The sequence below is a fragment of the Scardinius erythrophthalmus genome (assembly GCF_964197995.2).
Source record: "Scardinius erythrophthalmus genome assembly, chromosome: 24".
In the NCBI taxonomy this organism is placed as follows: domain Eukaryota; kingdom Metazoa; phylum Chordata; class Actinopteri; order Cypriniformes; family Leuciscidae; genus Scardinius; species Scardinius erythrophthalmus.
Window position 1 is genome coordinate 11,992,154 of NC_138244.1, and position 17,969 is coordinate 12,010,122.

General features: G+C 36.6%; 1 protein-coding gene across 1 annotated transcript in view; it reads left to right on the plus strand.

Moving 5' to 3' along the window:
* Window positions 1-17,969, plus strand: part of shank2b (SH3 and multiple ankyrin repeat domains 2b) — a gene marked incomplete at its 3' end in the record, with an annotated part of 96,257 nt that overhangs the window by 44,957 nt on the left and 33,331 nt on the right. The window contains exons 12-14 of the mRNA XM_081356874.1: window positions 6,306-6,463; window positions 6,967-7,080; window positions 16,321-16,402. Coding sequence (XP_081213000.1) covers window positions 6,306-6,463; window positions 6,967-7,080; window positions 16,321-16,402 — 354 coding nt within the window. The remainder of the gene's footprint in view (window positions 1-6,305; window positions 6,464-6,966; window positions 7,081-16,320; window positions 16,403-17,969) is intronic.

A 17,969-nucleotide genomic window follows, 5' to 3' on the forward strand; every position in this document is an offset into this window, starting at 1 on the left:
TTGTAGCATCATATTGCCATTTGTCAACCGCTATAAACAAGGGAAATACGAGACGCTCCTTCTCGTGCCAGTAAAGGTCATGTAGTAGATACAACATGCTGCTTGTTCAGAGTTATATACTGTATATATATGTGTGTGTGTGAATATAATACATTTAAATATTTCAATGATTATGTATGTATGTACTGTATATATACACACACACACACATATGTATGTACAGTATATACATACAGTATATATATATTAGGGGTGTAACGGTTCTTGGTAAATCACACTGTACCGTTCTCCACCCATGGTTTGGCACGCACTTGCACTGCAGTTTCATCTTAAATCTGAGGATACATCTATAATATAGTTTGTTGAAAGCAACAATGCGTAAAACAGACAGACAGAGTTCTGGTAATGTATGTTTTTGTTGATGGATATGCATTCTGGCTTCCCAATTACAACAGCGATGATCAAAAAAATGTAAACTCTTTGTAAACTTTGTTCAGTGCGAGTGCCGAATGCTGTCATTTACGCCGTCGTCATCATCCGAGTGTTGATAGCACGCAAGCGCAGGTGAGACCTGAAAAGCACACTTTGCTATCTGTTTAAACTAAACTCATTTAAGCCTTGCCAATTTAAACATTCAAACGCAAGAAGACGCGAAAGAGAACTTGGCCACGCTGTAAGAAGATTTGTGTGTGCACTCATCTGAAGCACGCACACTGAGCGTCTCAGTCAGCACGCAAATATTGAGTTCTCTTTCAAGTCTTGCACTTGAACGGACAAATTCACACAAAATGTCATCATGCCCGTCTTGGCAAGTAACCTAGCAAACATACAGTAGTAGGTTATGTCTTAAGTGAATGTAAACAGTTGAGAAAAACAACGCATGTGGTCAGGATCTGTGCATTTTGTCTTAAAGGGACAGCAGCCTAATATTCCTGCTGTCTGTGTTTTTAAAGGAGAACTCCGGTCAATTTTAACATTGAGCTCATTTTTTTGTAAATTTGGAGTGCTGTCAATACAGAGAACAACGACAAAAATCGGTGTTGCCTACACCATGTTATCCTCTTTTTAAAATTTGCACCCTGTTGACTTCAATGGGGCAAGTTTTAAACCAGCTTTTAGCCTCTTAACATCCTTGATGTGTCAATACAAGTGCCCAGCCAATGTGAGTGATTCCTTCAGAGTGATCACGGGTGAATCTGACTGCAGTAGATGTGAAAGATATTAATAAAAATGATGTTATTTCAGCCAGCGCACATACCTGTATTTACATCCTGTTTTCGGTCGAAGTCCATAGTAATCGATTGTCGAGTTCACGCGCGTGATCATAGGTAACTAAACCTATGCGTGTGAACTCGACAATCGATTATTATGGACTTCGACCGAAAACAGGAAGAAAATACAGAAAATAACATCATTTTTATTAATATCTTTCACATCTACTGCAGTCAGATTCACCCGTGATCACTCTGAAGGAATCACTCACATTGGCTGGGCACTTGTAATGACACATCAAGGATGTTAAGAGGCTAAAAGCAGGTTTAAAACTTGCCCCATTGAAGTCAACAGGGTGCAAATTTTAAAAAGAGGATAACATGGTGTAGGCAACACCGATTTTTGGCTTTGTTCTCTGTATTGACAGCACTCCAAATTTACAAAAAAATGAGCTCAATGTTAAAATTGACCAGAGTTCTCCTTTAATGTTAATCAAACAACAAAAGACAAGAAAATCACTCTCTGCTCTTGATTGAAATAGCTTTTGTAACTTTAATAATGATTAATCTTTATTTCATTTATACAGTGAAGATTATATGTAATGTTTTTTTTTTATTTAATTACTTTTGATTAATTTTCTATACCTGAAAACTACTGTTAGATACCTAAAAAGCACTATTTATTTTATTGTATCTTTACTCCATTGTATTTATTTGTGCTGTTGCTTGTAGTTTGATAAGTTGAGTGTGTGTGTGTGTGTGTGTGTGTGTGTGTGTGTGTGTGTGTGTGTGTGTGTGTGTGTGTGTGTGTGTGTGTGTGTGTGTGTATATGTATGTATAGATAGATAGATAGATAGATAGATAGATAGATAGATAGATAGATAGATAGATAGATAGATAGATAGATAGATAGATAGATAGATAGATAGATAGATAGATAGATAGATAGATGTAATTTAGAATTTATTTTATGGATGAAAATGTGGATGGATATTTTTTGGGGGGTAATATGTATATAAAATAACATTTATATTAATTTAATATTTTTACATTAAAAGCATTATATAACAAATTTTATGAATGGATGGATAGCTAGATAGATATTATATATTAATAGATTATTATTATATTATTATATTTATTATGTATTCTACCAGCAGGGGCAATGATTGTTAATTGTATTAATTATTAAAATTGTTAATTGCGTCAATTATTAAACAGGCTATTATGGATAAGCTACTGTGTATATATATATATATATATATATATATATATATATATATATATATATATATATATATATATATATATATATATATATATATATATATATATATATATATATTGTCAAAAAACATATTTTAGCTAAGCATAATGGATTTCACATTAGCAATTTTTTCTCAAGAAGTTTTAAAAAATTGTTTTTTTATTTTGCAAATAATTTCTTTTCGTTCTTTGTCATTAAAAATAGAACAACTCATAAAGTCTTGGCGTAAGGTTTCAGACAAGTTGAATAACAGTATTGTTGAATATGCATCCTGTAGCTAGAACCCTATAGCCTGCAACATACTAATCAAATAAACAATACTCCCAGCCAGACCCCGGTAAAATTACCAGTGTTTAATGAACTCCTACAGAGTTAAATGAAGCCCGATTTAGCTTAAACTAAGTTGAACTCTATAGCTGTCAATGTAAACATGATTTCTGTGCTAGCCAAGTGTTTGCCATAGCAGCTATTCTGCCTCTGTGGTCATATTTTGATTGCTGCGTCAAAATCTTAAAGATGTTGAGACCTTATTTCCTTCAAGCTTGATTAAAAATAGACCTGTGGATGTGAATACGTGCAGCGCTTGAACCGATTTCTAACACTTACTGGCCTTGTTTCCTTCCTCCCTGTTTTGCATAAATACCTCAGCCCACATTAACTCTTTTTTGCTTTTTTTCTCCAAAAATAAGATGCGAAGCGCAGCTTATGTAATTGTCTTTGGATGAAGCTGGATAAGAAAGCTTCGCTGCTCGCTTGACAGCTAGTTGCATTGGCAGACCGGTTGGCTGCCATAGGCGGTGCTCTAAATGAGTAAGCCAGTCATTTATGGTTTGCTGAAATATGCTTGTTTTTCTTCAAGCTGGTGTAGATTCTGTACGTGAGGCCATTTGAAAGTTGATTATTAGATATCGGCAAGCATTATAAGCAAATTAGGATTTCTGTTGCAGAGTGTTTTGCACTTATTCATGTAACTACAGTTGGTGGCAAGGAGGGATAGAGATAGTGCTGGTATTTTTGGTGCTTAAAAGATAGTTGGGGTCATTTTTGTGTTTTTCTGTGCTTGAATCTGATTGGCTGAACAGATTTGCTGCAGTTTGCAGCTGGGAGTTAATTTTGCGGCGCTCTTAAAATGTGGCACAGTGTGCTTTTTGCATCATATTTCATATGGTTATTTTCTCACAGGTGTTGCAGGTTGTGCTACCACTTTTTGGTACTCTTCATTTATCATTTCATTTTAAAATAATAAACCAGGTGTATCTGTTTAGTATGGAAGCTTGTTTCCGCCACAAAAAAAAAAAAAAAGATAATTGCGACTTTTTATCTCACAATTGCGAGTTTACATCTCGCAATTCTGACTTTATTTCTCAGAATTGCGAGATATAAAGTCAGAATTGCGTGAAATAAAGTCAGAATTCTGAGATATAAAGTCAGAATTGCGTGATATAAAGTCAGAATTCTGAGATATAAAGTCAGAATTGCGAGATATAAAGTCGCAATTGCGTCTTATAAAGTCAGAATTCTGACTTTTTTTCTCGCAATTGCGACTTTATATCACGCAATTCTGACTTTATATCTCAGAACTCTGACTTTATATCACGCAATTCTGACTTTATAACACATAATTGCGAGTTTATATCTCGCAATTCTGACATATTTTCTCAGAATTGTGAGATATAAAGTCCAATTCTAAGGGGGGAAAAAAAGACGGACTTTTTTTTTTTTTTACCTCAGAATAGTTTATATCTCACAATTCTGACTTTATAACACGCAATTGCGACTTTATATCATGCAATTCTGACTTTATATCTCCCAATTGCGTGATATAAAGTCAGAATTCTGAGATATAAAGTCAGAATTCTGAGATATAAAGTCAGAATTGCGTGATATAAAGTCGCAATTGCGAGAAAAAAAGTCAGAATTCTGACTTTATAACACGCAATTCTGACTTTATATCTCAGAATTCTGACTTTATCACACGCAATTGCGACTTTATATCATGCAATTCTGACTTTATATCTCCCAATTGCGTGATATAAAGTCAGAATTCTGAGATATAAAGTCAGAATGCTGAGATATAAAGTCAGAATTGCGTGATATAAAGCCGCAATTGCGAGAAAAAAAGTCAGAATTCTGACTTTATAACACGCAATTCTGACTTTATATCTCAGAATTCTGACTTTATAACACGCAATTGCGACTTTAAAACACGCAATTCTGACTTTATATCTCGCAATTCTGAGAAATAAAGTCAGAATTGCGAGATGTAAACTCGCAATTGTGAGATAAAAAGTCGCAATTATCTTTTAAAATGTTTTATTCAGTGGCGGAAACAAGCTTCCATAGTTTAGGGCTGTTTAGCTTGTGAACACTTTTTTGGGCTCAAAAAAAAAAAAAAAAATTCATACCACATCTGTATCTTCTTCATCAAGCTTTGTTCTGTAAGAAGGCTAATCTAGGTGTGTTGACTTTGGGCACTGACATTGAGAGGGTCTCAGTGGAGGCTTAAAAAAGCAGGAGGCACGTAGAGGGCATATGTAGGTGCTATGTCCCAATTTCATCTGCTCCTATAGGCTGAAGCCGCCAGATGCCACAGGGACTTGAGAGGTTGAGAGGTAGGGCATGTCATATGTGAACATGAAGTTGCTTGTATGACACCATATGATTTTTATACATGCATGTTTCATGATACCAGAATTCAGGTTTGTGAATAGACTATATTTATACTTGTTGCCAATTTTAACCCAGATTTGTTCAACACTGTCTTTTTACCCTATGTATGTTAAATTATTTTATTTATAAAAACAATTTGAAATTGATTTGCAATCGGCCATCCCATGGCCTCATTGTGAAGCCAGGCCTGCATTTATAAGTTAAAGTGGAAAAGAACAATATGTGCATCCAAGATTATGCATGTCATCATTATCGAAAACTGGATGTTCTTGTGCAGTGAGTGTTACAATGTTATTTTTAGTTCCATCGCTCCCTCATTAACACCTTCATTAACAACATCGTCGGGACTGAGTCTTTAATGTCAGCACTTTTCTGGAGAACAAGGTTTTTTTGGATGGGAGCCGTCTGCTCCTTCTGAGCGGATGGAGGCATCTCGGGACAGGGCTCAGCTGCTTTTAGAGGTAATGTTTCCTGTGAGCCGTCACTGGATAAGTTAATGATTCAGCTTGGCCAAGGGCAAGAATCAAAATCTCTGCTTGTTGGAAACATGTCTAGGAGAACCTCTTGGCTTAAATGTATATTTATGATGTCTATCCAGCAGAGGGAGCCCTTATACTTTTTATAGCTGTGTTCTAGCATTCTAGTGCGCCTCCATGCTTACCACAGACATTGCTAGACCCTGTTTAGGGGTCTTCATCTTCCACGTCTTCATCTCTTAAAATCAGAGATTAAACTGTCATGCCCTTAGAAATGCATTATCTCTCTTCATGTATGTTGTAGCAATGCATCCGAGATTACTTATTATTGCCTTAATTAACTTTAGAGCTAGATTTCTTTTTTTAAATGTTAATATTTTTAAATAATATTAAATATTTTAATGTTTATATATATATATAATTTATTAATTTATATATTATTATATTTTATATTTATGTACTTTTAAATAAAATATGTTAAATTATATATATATATATATATATATATATATGATATATATATAATATATATATTATATTATTTAACAATATAATAATAACAGTACAAATGCATTATTAGGATTATTACTATTATTTGTGTGTGTGTGTGTGTGTATATATAATTTATATATAACATTATCATTTATAATAATATTCAGATAATGTTGCTTGTATTCCCAGTCCCCGTGCCAACAGGGATGCCTTTTCCGGCATGGACACCCCAGGGTCCAAACGCAAGCTGTACAGTGCTGTGCCAGGGAGACATTATGTGGTGGTCAAGACTTACCAACCACAGGCTGAGGGCGAAATAGCTTTGTACAAGAACGACAGGGTTAAAGGTAAAGTCTCTCTAAAATTTCATTTCAGTTTAACTTTACTCAATTAAACCATATGTTATTGATAGTAAATATGCACATTTTTGTTGTGTGCACCAAACGAAGGGAAAAGCTGGTTTATAACAGGGAGTGCAGTATCTCCTGCCATATGGAGAACAAGAATTCACAGATTCTGCCCTTCGGCACCAGGCGATGCCTGGCCGGAGCTAGCAACACTTCACAAACAGAAAGAGATGAACTAGAGAGATTTCAGTGGATAAAAGTAAAGACTTCACTGGATAAATTCATCATAGGCCTGATATATACAATTGGCATGTGTATTTACACATCAGTAGTGAAGTGGTTATAATGTCAGTCGGAGAATGAGCAAAATAATCTTGAACAGTAAAAGAGCTGCATGTATTACAGTCATTTTTCCTGGTGTCATATTTAGGACTGCACAATATATGCAGTATGTAAATAGTGAGAACAGTGTTTTATATATTTTTTGCTGACTTTCTCTATAGTTCTCAGTATTGGAGAAGGAGGATTCTGGGAAGGCAGTGCCCGAGGGAATGTAGGCTGGTTCCCAGCAGAATGTGTGGAAGAGATCCCAAGCAAACCCAACGAGGACAGGCCATGTGAGTGTGTACACACAAATACACACCGGCACACACATTCAACATGTTCTCATTCACTGACATTGCAACTTAAAGGAATAGTACACCCAAAACTGACACTTCTGTCATCAATTAAGGGTCGTTTACACAATGCTGTGTTCAACTAAAAATGGCCAAAAATGCGCAAACATTTGAAAATGGGATTCAAAGTGCAAGTTTTTGAAAATTACATCGTCAACGTCTCCGTGTAAATTACAAAAACGAGAATTCGTGAAAACGGTGATGTAATGTGCATGTGTATTACAAGTTCGGTCTATAGGCACATCGTGACATCGCCAACTACTGGCCTGGCATGAATAACACAGCATCTTTTGTTGTTTTGGGGGATCCGTGTGAACGGGGATCGTTTTGACAACGTTGTCGTCTGTATGCGAAAAATGCTAAGGAAAACGTTTCCGTTTTTAGTACATTGGTGTTGTGTAAACGTATTTTATGAAAAATAACTGTCATGTTTACACTGCCCCAACAGACACCGACAAACACTGATTAAACATGTTCAGTCGGGTGAAAACCAACCCCAACTAATAGTTTTTAGGTTTATTTAACAATAGCAACACTTTTCCAAACCCATGCGACTTTCTTTCTTTAGTGGAAAACAAAATCACACTGTTGAACAAACAGTTCACACTGCTCTGTTTCATACAACGAAAGTAGTTGTGCATTATATTCAAGATCTCCTAAAGCTGTACAATACTTTCGTATACAAAAGAAATGAGAGAACCAATGGTGGCATCAGTGACGTCAAACTTTGCATGAAGTGTTTTCGCACAGCATATATTTCAATACCTCAGAGCTGAAATTGAGATTAATAATCTGTGATTGATTCAATTTTTGGTCTTTTCAGAAATTCTTATGGCTTCGATTTGGCTTCACATAAATCAATTGGACTACTTTATGATACTTTTACTGTCCTTTCCTCATTTTTGGAGCTTGATAGCCCCTGGTCACCATTTAATTTCATTGTATGAAAAGAAGCAGAATAAACATTCTGCTAAACTACTACTTTTGTGTTCTACTGAAGAAAGAAATTCATATGCATTTAGAACAACATGAAGGTGAGTAAATGATGATAGAATCTTCATTTTGGGTGAGCTATCACAAATACAGTGTAAGCTTCAGATTACATGATTGTTTGTTTCTTAACATTTTACACAGTGAGGGGAAAACAACGTTTCCCCTTCCTCTTATTGTCTTTTTTCACTCTATTCTTCTCCAATGCTCTGATAACCCACAGAATATGTGAGAAGCCTTGTGGCGATAGCAGGCTGTTAATTCAGTTAGTGTTCATTTGCAACTAGGCCACAAAGCGCACGCGTGTCCACCTCTCAGATCAAATGCTCGAGTTCATCCGTCAACCATAGCTGTGAATGAGCACCTGAGAAATTGTGCATTATATCCAAATTGGACAGAGCACAGAAATGCTATTAACAGCAATCATAGCACTACTCTAGTCCAAATGTTTGATAAATTTAGATGATTTTTTTTAGTTGTGAGTACAATCATTGGCTGTTGTGTAGCTGTGGTGTGCGCACTCAACATTCACTGTGCAAATTGGCAGAAGGGGCCAGGGGCAACATTCTGTTGAGAGTTGTTATTTTGGGCCAAATGAATGCCTTCCACATCAGTGCAGCTACTGTGCGTTTTTCAGCCCTGTATGTGTGTGTGGTGCAAGTGTCATAGAGGCGTTTAGATGTTTTCTTCATTGAAATCCATCCGAACCTTTACAGTGCACGCATAATTATTATGCAAGTCTGATCATATTTTTCTTCCTAGCGTATTTTACCAATTCCAAACCACATCAGTCTTAAAGTCCCCCTGTAGTCAATAATTGTATCACTTAAAACTCATCTTTGATCAGCAAAATTACATATTTAAACGTTTTTTCCTTAAAAAAAAATATTCATGCCTTAAAATAGCTTGAATGTAACTCTACACCCTTGCCTCATTTAGTATACGTGATTATATGAATTTGCAAATTATCCCCGCCTCCACTCACTCACACCACGTTGACGTGATTGGTTACAAGGTAGTTTGTGACGTAAGAAACACCAGCGATTTCAAACCGTGTCTTTGAGACTGTCTTTGGTTCACTGCAGTTTTAAGGAGAAAATACTCAGCCATGGTGTTGACTTATGAATTTGTACATGGTTTGTCTTAAATCATATTTAAAAAAAATACATAGACATATAAACAACATTAACAACTTAATTTTCACCACAGGGCTCTTTAATAACTACTATTAATTTTGTATATAATAATTTATAAGTGATATTCAGTGCTATGCATAAGTTTAGACACCCATGCTAAAGTTGACTAAAAAGAGGAATAAAAAATCATCTTTTGGAAATTGAACTTAATGCCTTAATAAAAAAAATAGGAAAAATCCAACCTTTAAGGACACCAATTTCCTTTGTGAATGAATAATGTATCATAAATAAATAAATATTCTTCCTTAAAATACATGGTGCATAAGTTTGGACACCCCTATGTTCAATTCCCATAGAGCCAGGCAGATTTTTATTTTTAAAGGCCAGTTACTTCATGGATCCAGGATACTATGCATCCTGATAAATTTCCCTTGGCCTTTGAAATTAAAATAGCCGCACATCATCACATAGCCTTCACCATACCTAGAGATTGGCATGGGGTACTTTCCATAAGATCATCTCTCAATGCAAATCAAACCAGCTATTAGGCTAACTGAAATAAAACCATGCCGATCTCTAGGTATGGTGAAGGCTATGTGAGGATGTGGGGCTATTTTAATTCCAAAGGCCAAGGGAACTTTATCAAGATGCATAGTATCCTGGATCCATGAAGTAACTGGCCTTTAAAAATACAAATCTGCCTGCCTCTATGGGAATTGAACATAGGGGTGTCCAAACTTATGCACCCTGTATTTTAAGGAAGAACATTTATTTATTTACGATACATTATTCATTCACAAAGAAAATTGGTGTCCTTAAAGGTTGGATTTTTCTTTCTTTTTAAATTAAGGCATTAAGTTCAATTTCCAAAAGATGATTTTTTATTCCTCTTTTTGGTCAACTTTAGCATGGGTGTCTAAACTTATGCATAGCACTGTATAATACTATACTATGTATAATATAATACTGTAATTCTATGGAAATTGCTAAATTGAGGCATGACCATTGGACAATAAATGCTCAGGTTGAGAATAAAAGATATTAACTACAAATGTTTTCAATTATTAAAGTGAAGAATTCTGTGTTAAACCAAGAATTAAACCACGGGGCCCTATCTTGCACCCAGCGCAATTGACTTTGTACACCGACGCATGTATCATTCCTATTTTGCACCCGCGCAAAGCGCGTTTTTCCCTCCACAGAAGCACGTCGCTAAACTAGGGAATGAACTTGCGCTCCCTGGGCGGTTCAGCGCAAAAAAGGAGGCGTGTTCCAGCGCAAACATTCCTTCATGCTATTTTGCAGGTTTAGAAAACAATTGCGCAACTAACCAGGAAAAAATAGTTTAAAGTCAGTGGCGCGTTGCGCATGTTATTCATACGCTATTTTAAGGGCGCATGCTTGGCCATAATCAATGTAGCGTGTGCACAACGCGCATACACTTTGATTCTCTCATCTACACAGAAGCAGCAGTTTTCATTTTTGCAAATCATACATTATTATGATAGATAGATAGATAGATAGATAGATAGATAGATAGATAGATAGATAGATAGATAGATAGATAGATAGATAGATAGATAGATAGATAGATAGATAGATAGATAGATAGATAGATAGATAGATAGATCCGCCGTTACAATAGGAATCCGCTTTAGAAAAAGCGCGCCTGCTCTTAAAGGGAATGTGAGATGACGCTCTGATTGGTTTATTTCACGTTACGCCCAAACCACACCTATGAATAATGAATCTACTTCAGACCAACCCCTTTTAGATTTGCGCCTGGCGCAAGAGTCATTTATCCCGCCGGGAAAATAGCAACAGCGCCAAGACCCGCCCACAAAGTTACTTGCGCTTTGCGCTTTGACACTTGCGTTTCAGATCGTTAAAATAGGGCCCACGGTGTCACAAAGTCTCCAGTGCCAGCATTTTCCAGAACTGTCTGCAACCTAGAGTCTCCAGAAGTATAAGGTGTCTGGTTCTCAGAGACTTTGCTAAGGTAAAAAATCTTGAAGCATGACCCCCTCTTAATAAGAATCACATTGATGTAGTTTGGAATTAGTAAAATGTGCTAGAAATATGATCAGAAGAATATTGACTTGCATAATAATTATGCATGCACTGTATAACAGAAACAGTAAATGGCTTTGCATTGCACTTGAATCCTGTTGTTAATCTACAGTCTAAAATCTCAATGATAATTCTCTGCTGTGGTCCAGATTGTTGGCTATGACCATGTACAGTAAGACAGCTATTGGCAGCTACATGAAACAAACGGAGAGCTGTTCACGACAGCATGTGGTGAGCAGAATGGAGGTGTGGTGAACGACAGCTGTCATTGGCCAAGAGGCTTTGGCCCATGTGACTCGGGGAGAGAGTCTGGCTGACTCAGCTCTATGACTGTAGGATCAAAGTTCACCCGTCATATGATGAAACACAACATTTGCCTTGAGGTTGTCCTGCTGTAAGTGCTTCTGTATCTGTATGGCTACAGTAACTGTTTTGGTGATCTGAATTGTAAAAAAATGTTTTCAGACAGGTTTCCTTGCTGCTGTTGTTTGGATAAACAAGTAGTCCCACCCTAAACTCATTCTATTGGTTGAGCCAGTGTTGCTATGCTTAGTTGGTCGGAATTCTCAAATAAACAGAGCAATTATACTTTTTAGGGGAATCTTGGCCTACTTATAGTTGTCATAGGGTATGAGAAAGTATTTTTACATTGTAAAATGACACAAATCACCATTAAAACAAATGAAACGTATGTTTCAATAATTATTGCATAGTCGATGAGTAAATTGGTTCAATGACAATAAGAACGTCTAAAGTCTAAAAACATTTTTTACCATTGTCAAGAATGCTTTCAATTTAATGCCTCTAATAATGTCATGTGGTGTAACCATCAAGTAAAATTCCATATGGTGATTATTTAATAATTATGTAATTATTAAAAGGTTAAAGTTTTAAAATATATTTTCCAAGGTAAAATGCAATTCATTAATAATTCATTCTTAAATATTATGTTTTTGTGAGGTTGTAACATGACATTGTAGAACCTAAACTAACCTTCCCAACTTATCTTATATTTTAATAAACTTGTTGACCTTTACAGACCCCTGCAGTCATAAGGGTCTGCAGGGGTCCTCGTTATGATATAATATACTGTTAATTTTTTGCCCATTGTTTCTGCATATTGGTTGCATCACATGACTTTGTTGGTCATACATTAAAAACATGCTCATCATTAAAAGAAAGCATTTTCATCTTAGAGGAGGTGTGTTTAAGCTATTGTATGTGCGAATTGCAATTTATATATATATATATATATATTTGAATAAAATAAGAGATGAAAAAATGCATGTCACACCATTGACCCAAATACATTTTTCTGTGGCGAAACTGGGTCATTTTATTCCTCATGCTACGGCCAATAATTGAGCTGTTGCACATTTGATCAATTCACACACATTTTAGCAGTAATCTGAAGTGAAAATGCTTGCTATCTTTAGTATAAGTGTCATCTGAGGCGTTTTGAACCTCATCCATGTTTGCTAGTGTTGCAAAAGGAGCAGGATGGCAGTGCGAAAAGGTAAGAAATGCTCCGGTGTGATGGGAGCCGTTTGGTAGCCTTGAAATCCATGGCTGCTACAATGCATGCTATGAGTGAAGAGCTCACAAAGAGTTGCAAGGACAGCTGATTTCTTACATCGATTTACGCAATAGTCATTCAGTTCCCATGGCGATGCTCTCTGCTTTATTTTATTCACATCTTTTAAAGAATGTTGCCCAAAACGCTCTTATTTTTAGGCAAAATCCAACATTTAGCTAAAATGCATCACATACCCATCCATACGCTGCTGGATAGCCTTGAAAGTTGACGATCTAGTGCAGTGTTCAAAATCGGACATGGTTAAATCCAGCATCGGCTGGTTAGCAACCGCACAAGTATTCTGCTGAAGTCTCTTGAACCTTTCCGAGCAACACTCATGCACATTCCTGATTGATATATTTCCATGGAAACATGCTCTACACTGTACAAACCCTGTTGCTAAGGAGTGGGCCTTGGTAAGATTTTTTTTCTCTTTTTGTGGCATCTTTTTTTTTCCCTCTCTCATACACTCTCTCTCCCTCTCACGGCACTGAGAACAGAGCTTACATACCATCTTTTCCAATGCCACTGTTCTCTTCTCCATGTGTGTGGTGCTGATGGTCAGCTCTCACCCGAGCACTCGAGGAGACGCGAGAGTTTTTGGAGATGGGAAGTTAGGCATCAGGGCCTGTGGGATCGAGAAAAGTGGTATTCCCCCCTCAGGCAAGGAGAATTGAGTGTTTCTCGGATTGACTCGGGGGTTGAACTAAAGGGGACCAATGGACGAAACTAGCAGATCCAGGAAGAAGGTTCATTTTGGAGGTATGTTGATTTGAGGATGTGGCAAACTCAGGAGGTTTGTGATGAATTACGGATTTGCGCGACTAATAATTGTATGTTTTGCTCTGCGCTGATGTTTTCATTGTGGACAGTTGTGTAGGAATGATAAGTCGTAGTTGTCGACAGTTGTTTGTGGTTTTTGCAGCACAAATGAGTTTGTTTTTAGTCTTTTCAGTTGCGTTTAAGGTAATTGTGCATGCCGATGACTTGTAGTGACTCTTTGTGTGCGTTTCAGAGGCACTGAACAGTTGACTGTTAAAATGACTATCCAAAAGGTAATTTAATGATCTAATTCAGTTCTCAAACATATTTTAGCTTTGTCAAAGACAACAAATCAGGTAAACTAGTTTTATTCATCGGACTGAGAGTGAGAGTGAGAAACTGTGGTCAAGTTGTAGTTTTAAAACTTTAGAGTGACTGGCAGAATATTATAGTTATTTCTTTTTTCCAGTGGTGTGCTCTGACGCTGCTGTGAAAGTTTTGCATCCTTCAAGTCTTACTTGCTTACTATCTTTATGAATTTGATCAAGTAAGCAAGTTATCCCTGGTGATTTGAAATCCGGTGTTGTAGCAGCTGTCATCGCTGCTCGCCCTCACGTCAAATAGACTTTTTTTCCTCACTCTGTCCACAGAGGAACAACACTCATGTCAAGTACGTGTGGCTCTGTGTGTACATGCCAGAACTCTTTTTGTTGGAAAGACGACACAGCTGCTAAAGGAGAAACTGACAGGGTGTTCCATTAAGATGTGAGAAAGAGATGGCACTTAACACGGTGGCCATTTTATTCATCCTATTAATTATAACGTCAGCATCTCTGTGGTATTAAATTCCTCTGCTCAGTTACAGTATATGCATGTAAAATCAGGTATTGCTCAACTGCATAATGCACAACCTGACAAAACACATCTATAAATGGTAATGTCAAGGCTCAGAGTGTGATGATTCACTTGCACACTCCAACAATTCAGTTTTGGTTGATTAATTTCACGGGATGCATCATACAGTAGCATGTCCAGTCTGACCTCAATATTATTTGATTCGTTTTTATAGATATGGCAAAAATGGAAGCAAAAAATTTGAGTGCCAAAAGCTTACTTTTCAGAAATAGCCGTATTTTAATGCTGTGATTGTTTTTTCTTTGGTAATGAACATATGAATTTGAACCTCTCTAGATGGACACATTTTGATCAAATGTTTTGATTAACCAAAATATTCATAAAACTGCATTTTTATATTTGTAACCACTGACATATGGGGAGGACATCTTACATTAGCAGTCACAGGATAGAGCGGATGTCTCTGAAGAATTGCGCTGAATCTAAACCTCCTTTTGTTTGAACATCAAAACGTTTCAGCTCAACAAAGAATTGAGCGTCTGTAACTTTAACAGCTAACCAGTGAGTAGGTTGGAAGGGGAAAGTGTTGAATCCCACGCAGCCTCCTGACTACTGATATCATCGTGTATCAACAGAACCGCAGAGGACAATACAAATGGTGCAGTTTTCTGAAGCTGCAGCCTGCAGAACAAACTCCTTGAGAATCTCATTAATTGATGAATATGTGTATACGTTTGCTCAGGATCTTTATTATCATCAGTTGTGCCCCCTTTACTTCCTCCCTAGATACAATCTTTATAAGTGCACTTTTGGGGCCGTGCTTAACGTGATTTGATTGAATTTGGATATTAATCGACTTTTTGTGTTTGATCCATTTGTACGAGTCCTCTGCGGACAGTTGTTTTAATGTCGTACAAACATGCTGCCATAATGCCGCGTAGACATTTAATCTCTGCGACATAAAAAAAATTATCTTCATTAGCTTTGTTGGCTCTCATCCTGGTTCCTTTCATAAAACGCAGTCAATATTTGGCCTTCCTGAGCTCTCTCGGAGGACTAGTCTAGTTTGGCTCCATTATGGGCCAAATGGTCCCTGTCTTCCAAAAGGCTTTTTATTGGTTGCAATTAAATTTGTAATGTGGTATAGTTAGTTTAGTACAGATTTTGAATTCACTGTTATAATTTGTGGATTCATTGTGAGCTCGTGGCGTGTGATCAAGAAATTAGATTTTTTTTTTTTTGCGTCATGCTGGTTTGATTGATTTTCAGTGACAATCTGTATGCCAAGGTGAAATGGTAAGCACCTTTTGTCATTTATTTCATTATTTTCTAGAGCACAGTTGGTATCGTCGCGTTGGCTAAACGACTAAATGTTTAAAAAATGGCACCTGGGTCTGTGTGACATATGGCACACAGTAAGGCCAATATGTGACTAGACAGCTTTTTCAGTGCGATTATGTAACCGAACCTTTACACTTAACATTCTCACTTTATCACATCTGCTGTACTTCTCAAAAATGCTGGTGCTTATTTTTATTCTTTTTGCACATTTTATATTCGGTGTGAAAGTAGTGATAATGATGTTGTGAAGTGTTCAAAGTTTGGTGGGTTAGTGCTTAAACACAGTCACACTAGAATTTCGGTGGAAACTTTTTCTTATGGGTGAAAATAAGTAAAAAAAATAATTTTATGTCTCTTTCTCAGTGGCACAGATTCTGACCACTTTGCAACATTCAAATATTACATAATTGGAGTTATCTAAAGTAAATCTCTGTGAATATGTCTTCACAGATGCCCGGGCAGACCGTTCAGAGAGAAGGAAGCTCTTCCGACACTACACTGTGGGATCTTATGACAGTTTTGACGCATCAAGGTATGATCAAACATTTTTCTAATCCATCTGACCATTGTTTAAAGTGTGTCGGGTTCAATATATGACGGTAGTTTTAAATTAGTTCTCTATTGCATTCGTATTTACAGTTCAGGCAAGAATACTGATCGATTTTTTAACTCTAACCAATTTTCTGCATATAGAATATTTCAGCGTCAGTATTAGTATGTTTTGCCTCGACAAGGTCAGCTAAGCTGGTGACCAGGGCCTTGAGAGACAAGAAATGTTGTCGTCTTCATCAGGCCCACACGGAATTTGCACTGGCGGAATTCTATAGGAATGTCACTCACAACGTTATACAGATTGTGCTAAACAGATGTTCGTTAATTAAAGGAATAGTTCACCCAAAAATGAAAATGATCCCACAATTTAATCACACTCAAGCCATCCTAGGAGTATATGACTTTCTTCTTTCATATAATCAGTTATATTTATGAATATCCTGGCTCTTCCCAGCTTTGTAATGGCTTTGAATAGTTTTTTAAGCTCCAAAAAGTGCATCCCTCCATCATAAAGGTAATCCATACGAAGTGAAACGATGGGTTTTTTATAAGAAAAATATCCATATTTAAAACTTTACTAAACTGTAATCACTGGCTTTCGGCAACAGCCGTACGTGCGTTCACAAGAAAGTTAAGTGATTTTTCACGAGAGGTGTCTATTCTCACCTAATCTTATGCTACGGCTACGTCATATGTCGTTTCAGAGGTCACACTTCCGCTGGAACTCGACTCTCTCATGAATGCGTGTACAGCCGTTGCCGGAGGCCAGCGATTGTAGTTTAGTAAAGTTTTAAATATGGATATTTTTCTTGTAAAAACTCATCGCTTTGCTTCCGAAGGCATTTATTAACCCACTGGAGTCATATATGGAATACTTTTACGATGGAGGGATGCACTTTTTTGGGCTTCAAAAACTTAAAACAAAAGCTGGGAAGAGGCAGGATATTATTTAATATATCTCCGGCTGAAAGAGGAAAGTCATATACACCTAGGATGGCTTAAGGGTAGGTAAAGTATGGGATAATTTTAATGTAAATTTTTGGGTGAACTATTCCTTTAAGCAGATCGATAATACTTACCACTAACACATTTAGCAGATTTTCCACCAGAATCACAGAAAATGTGAGGAAAAATCCCTCACCCCCCCCCCACAAAATAAATAAATAAATAAATGTAAAATTTATATATATATATATATATAGAGAGAGAGAGAGATAGAGAGAGAGAAAAAGAAAATTTTATATATATATTTACTCCAAAACAGATCATTTTCTGGATTATTAATCTACAAAGTATGATCAAAGAATAATAATTAAAAAAGATCATTATAATTATTCATGGCCAGAGATTGCCTATATAATTAATAATTGTTCTTGTCGGAGTATCAAAGGGCAGCACAAGTCATCCATTTACCTGCCCATCCATTACGCAAAAAAACATAATTTCCCAAAACTTCGCCACCTTGCTATCATTTAACACAAAGCGCCGCACAAGCACATTGTTATTCACTGGGGAAAAATGGTTTGAAGAGTGTGAAAACTCTTTTA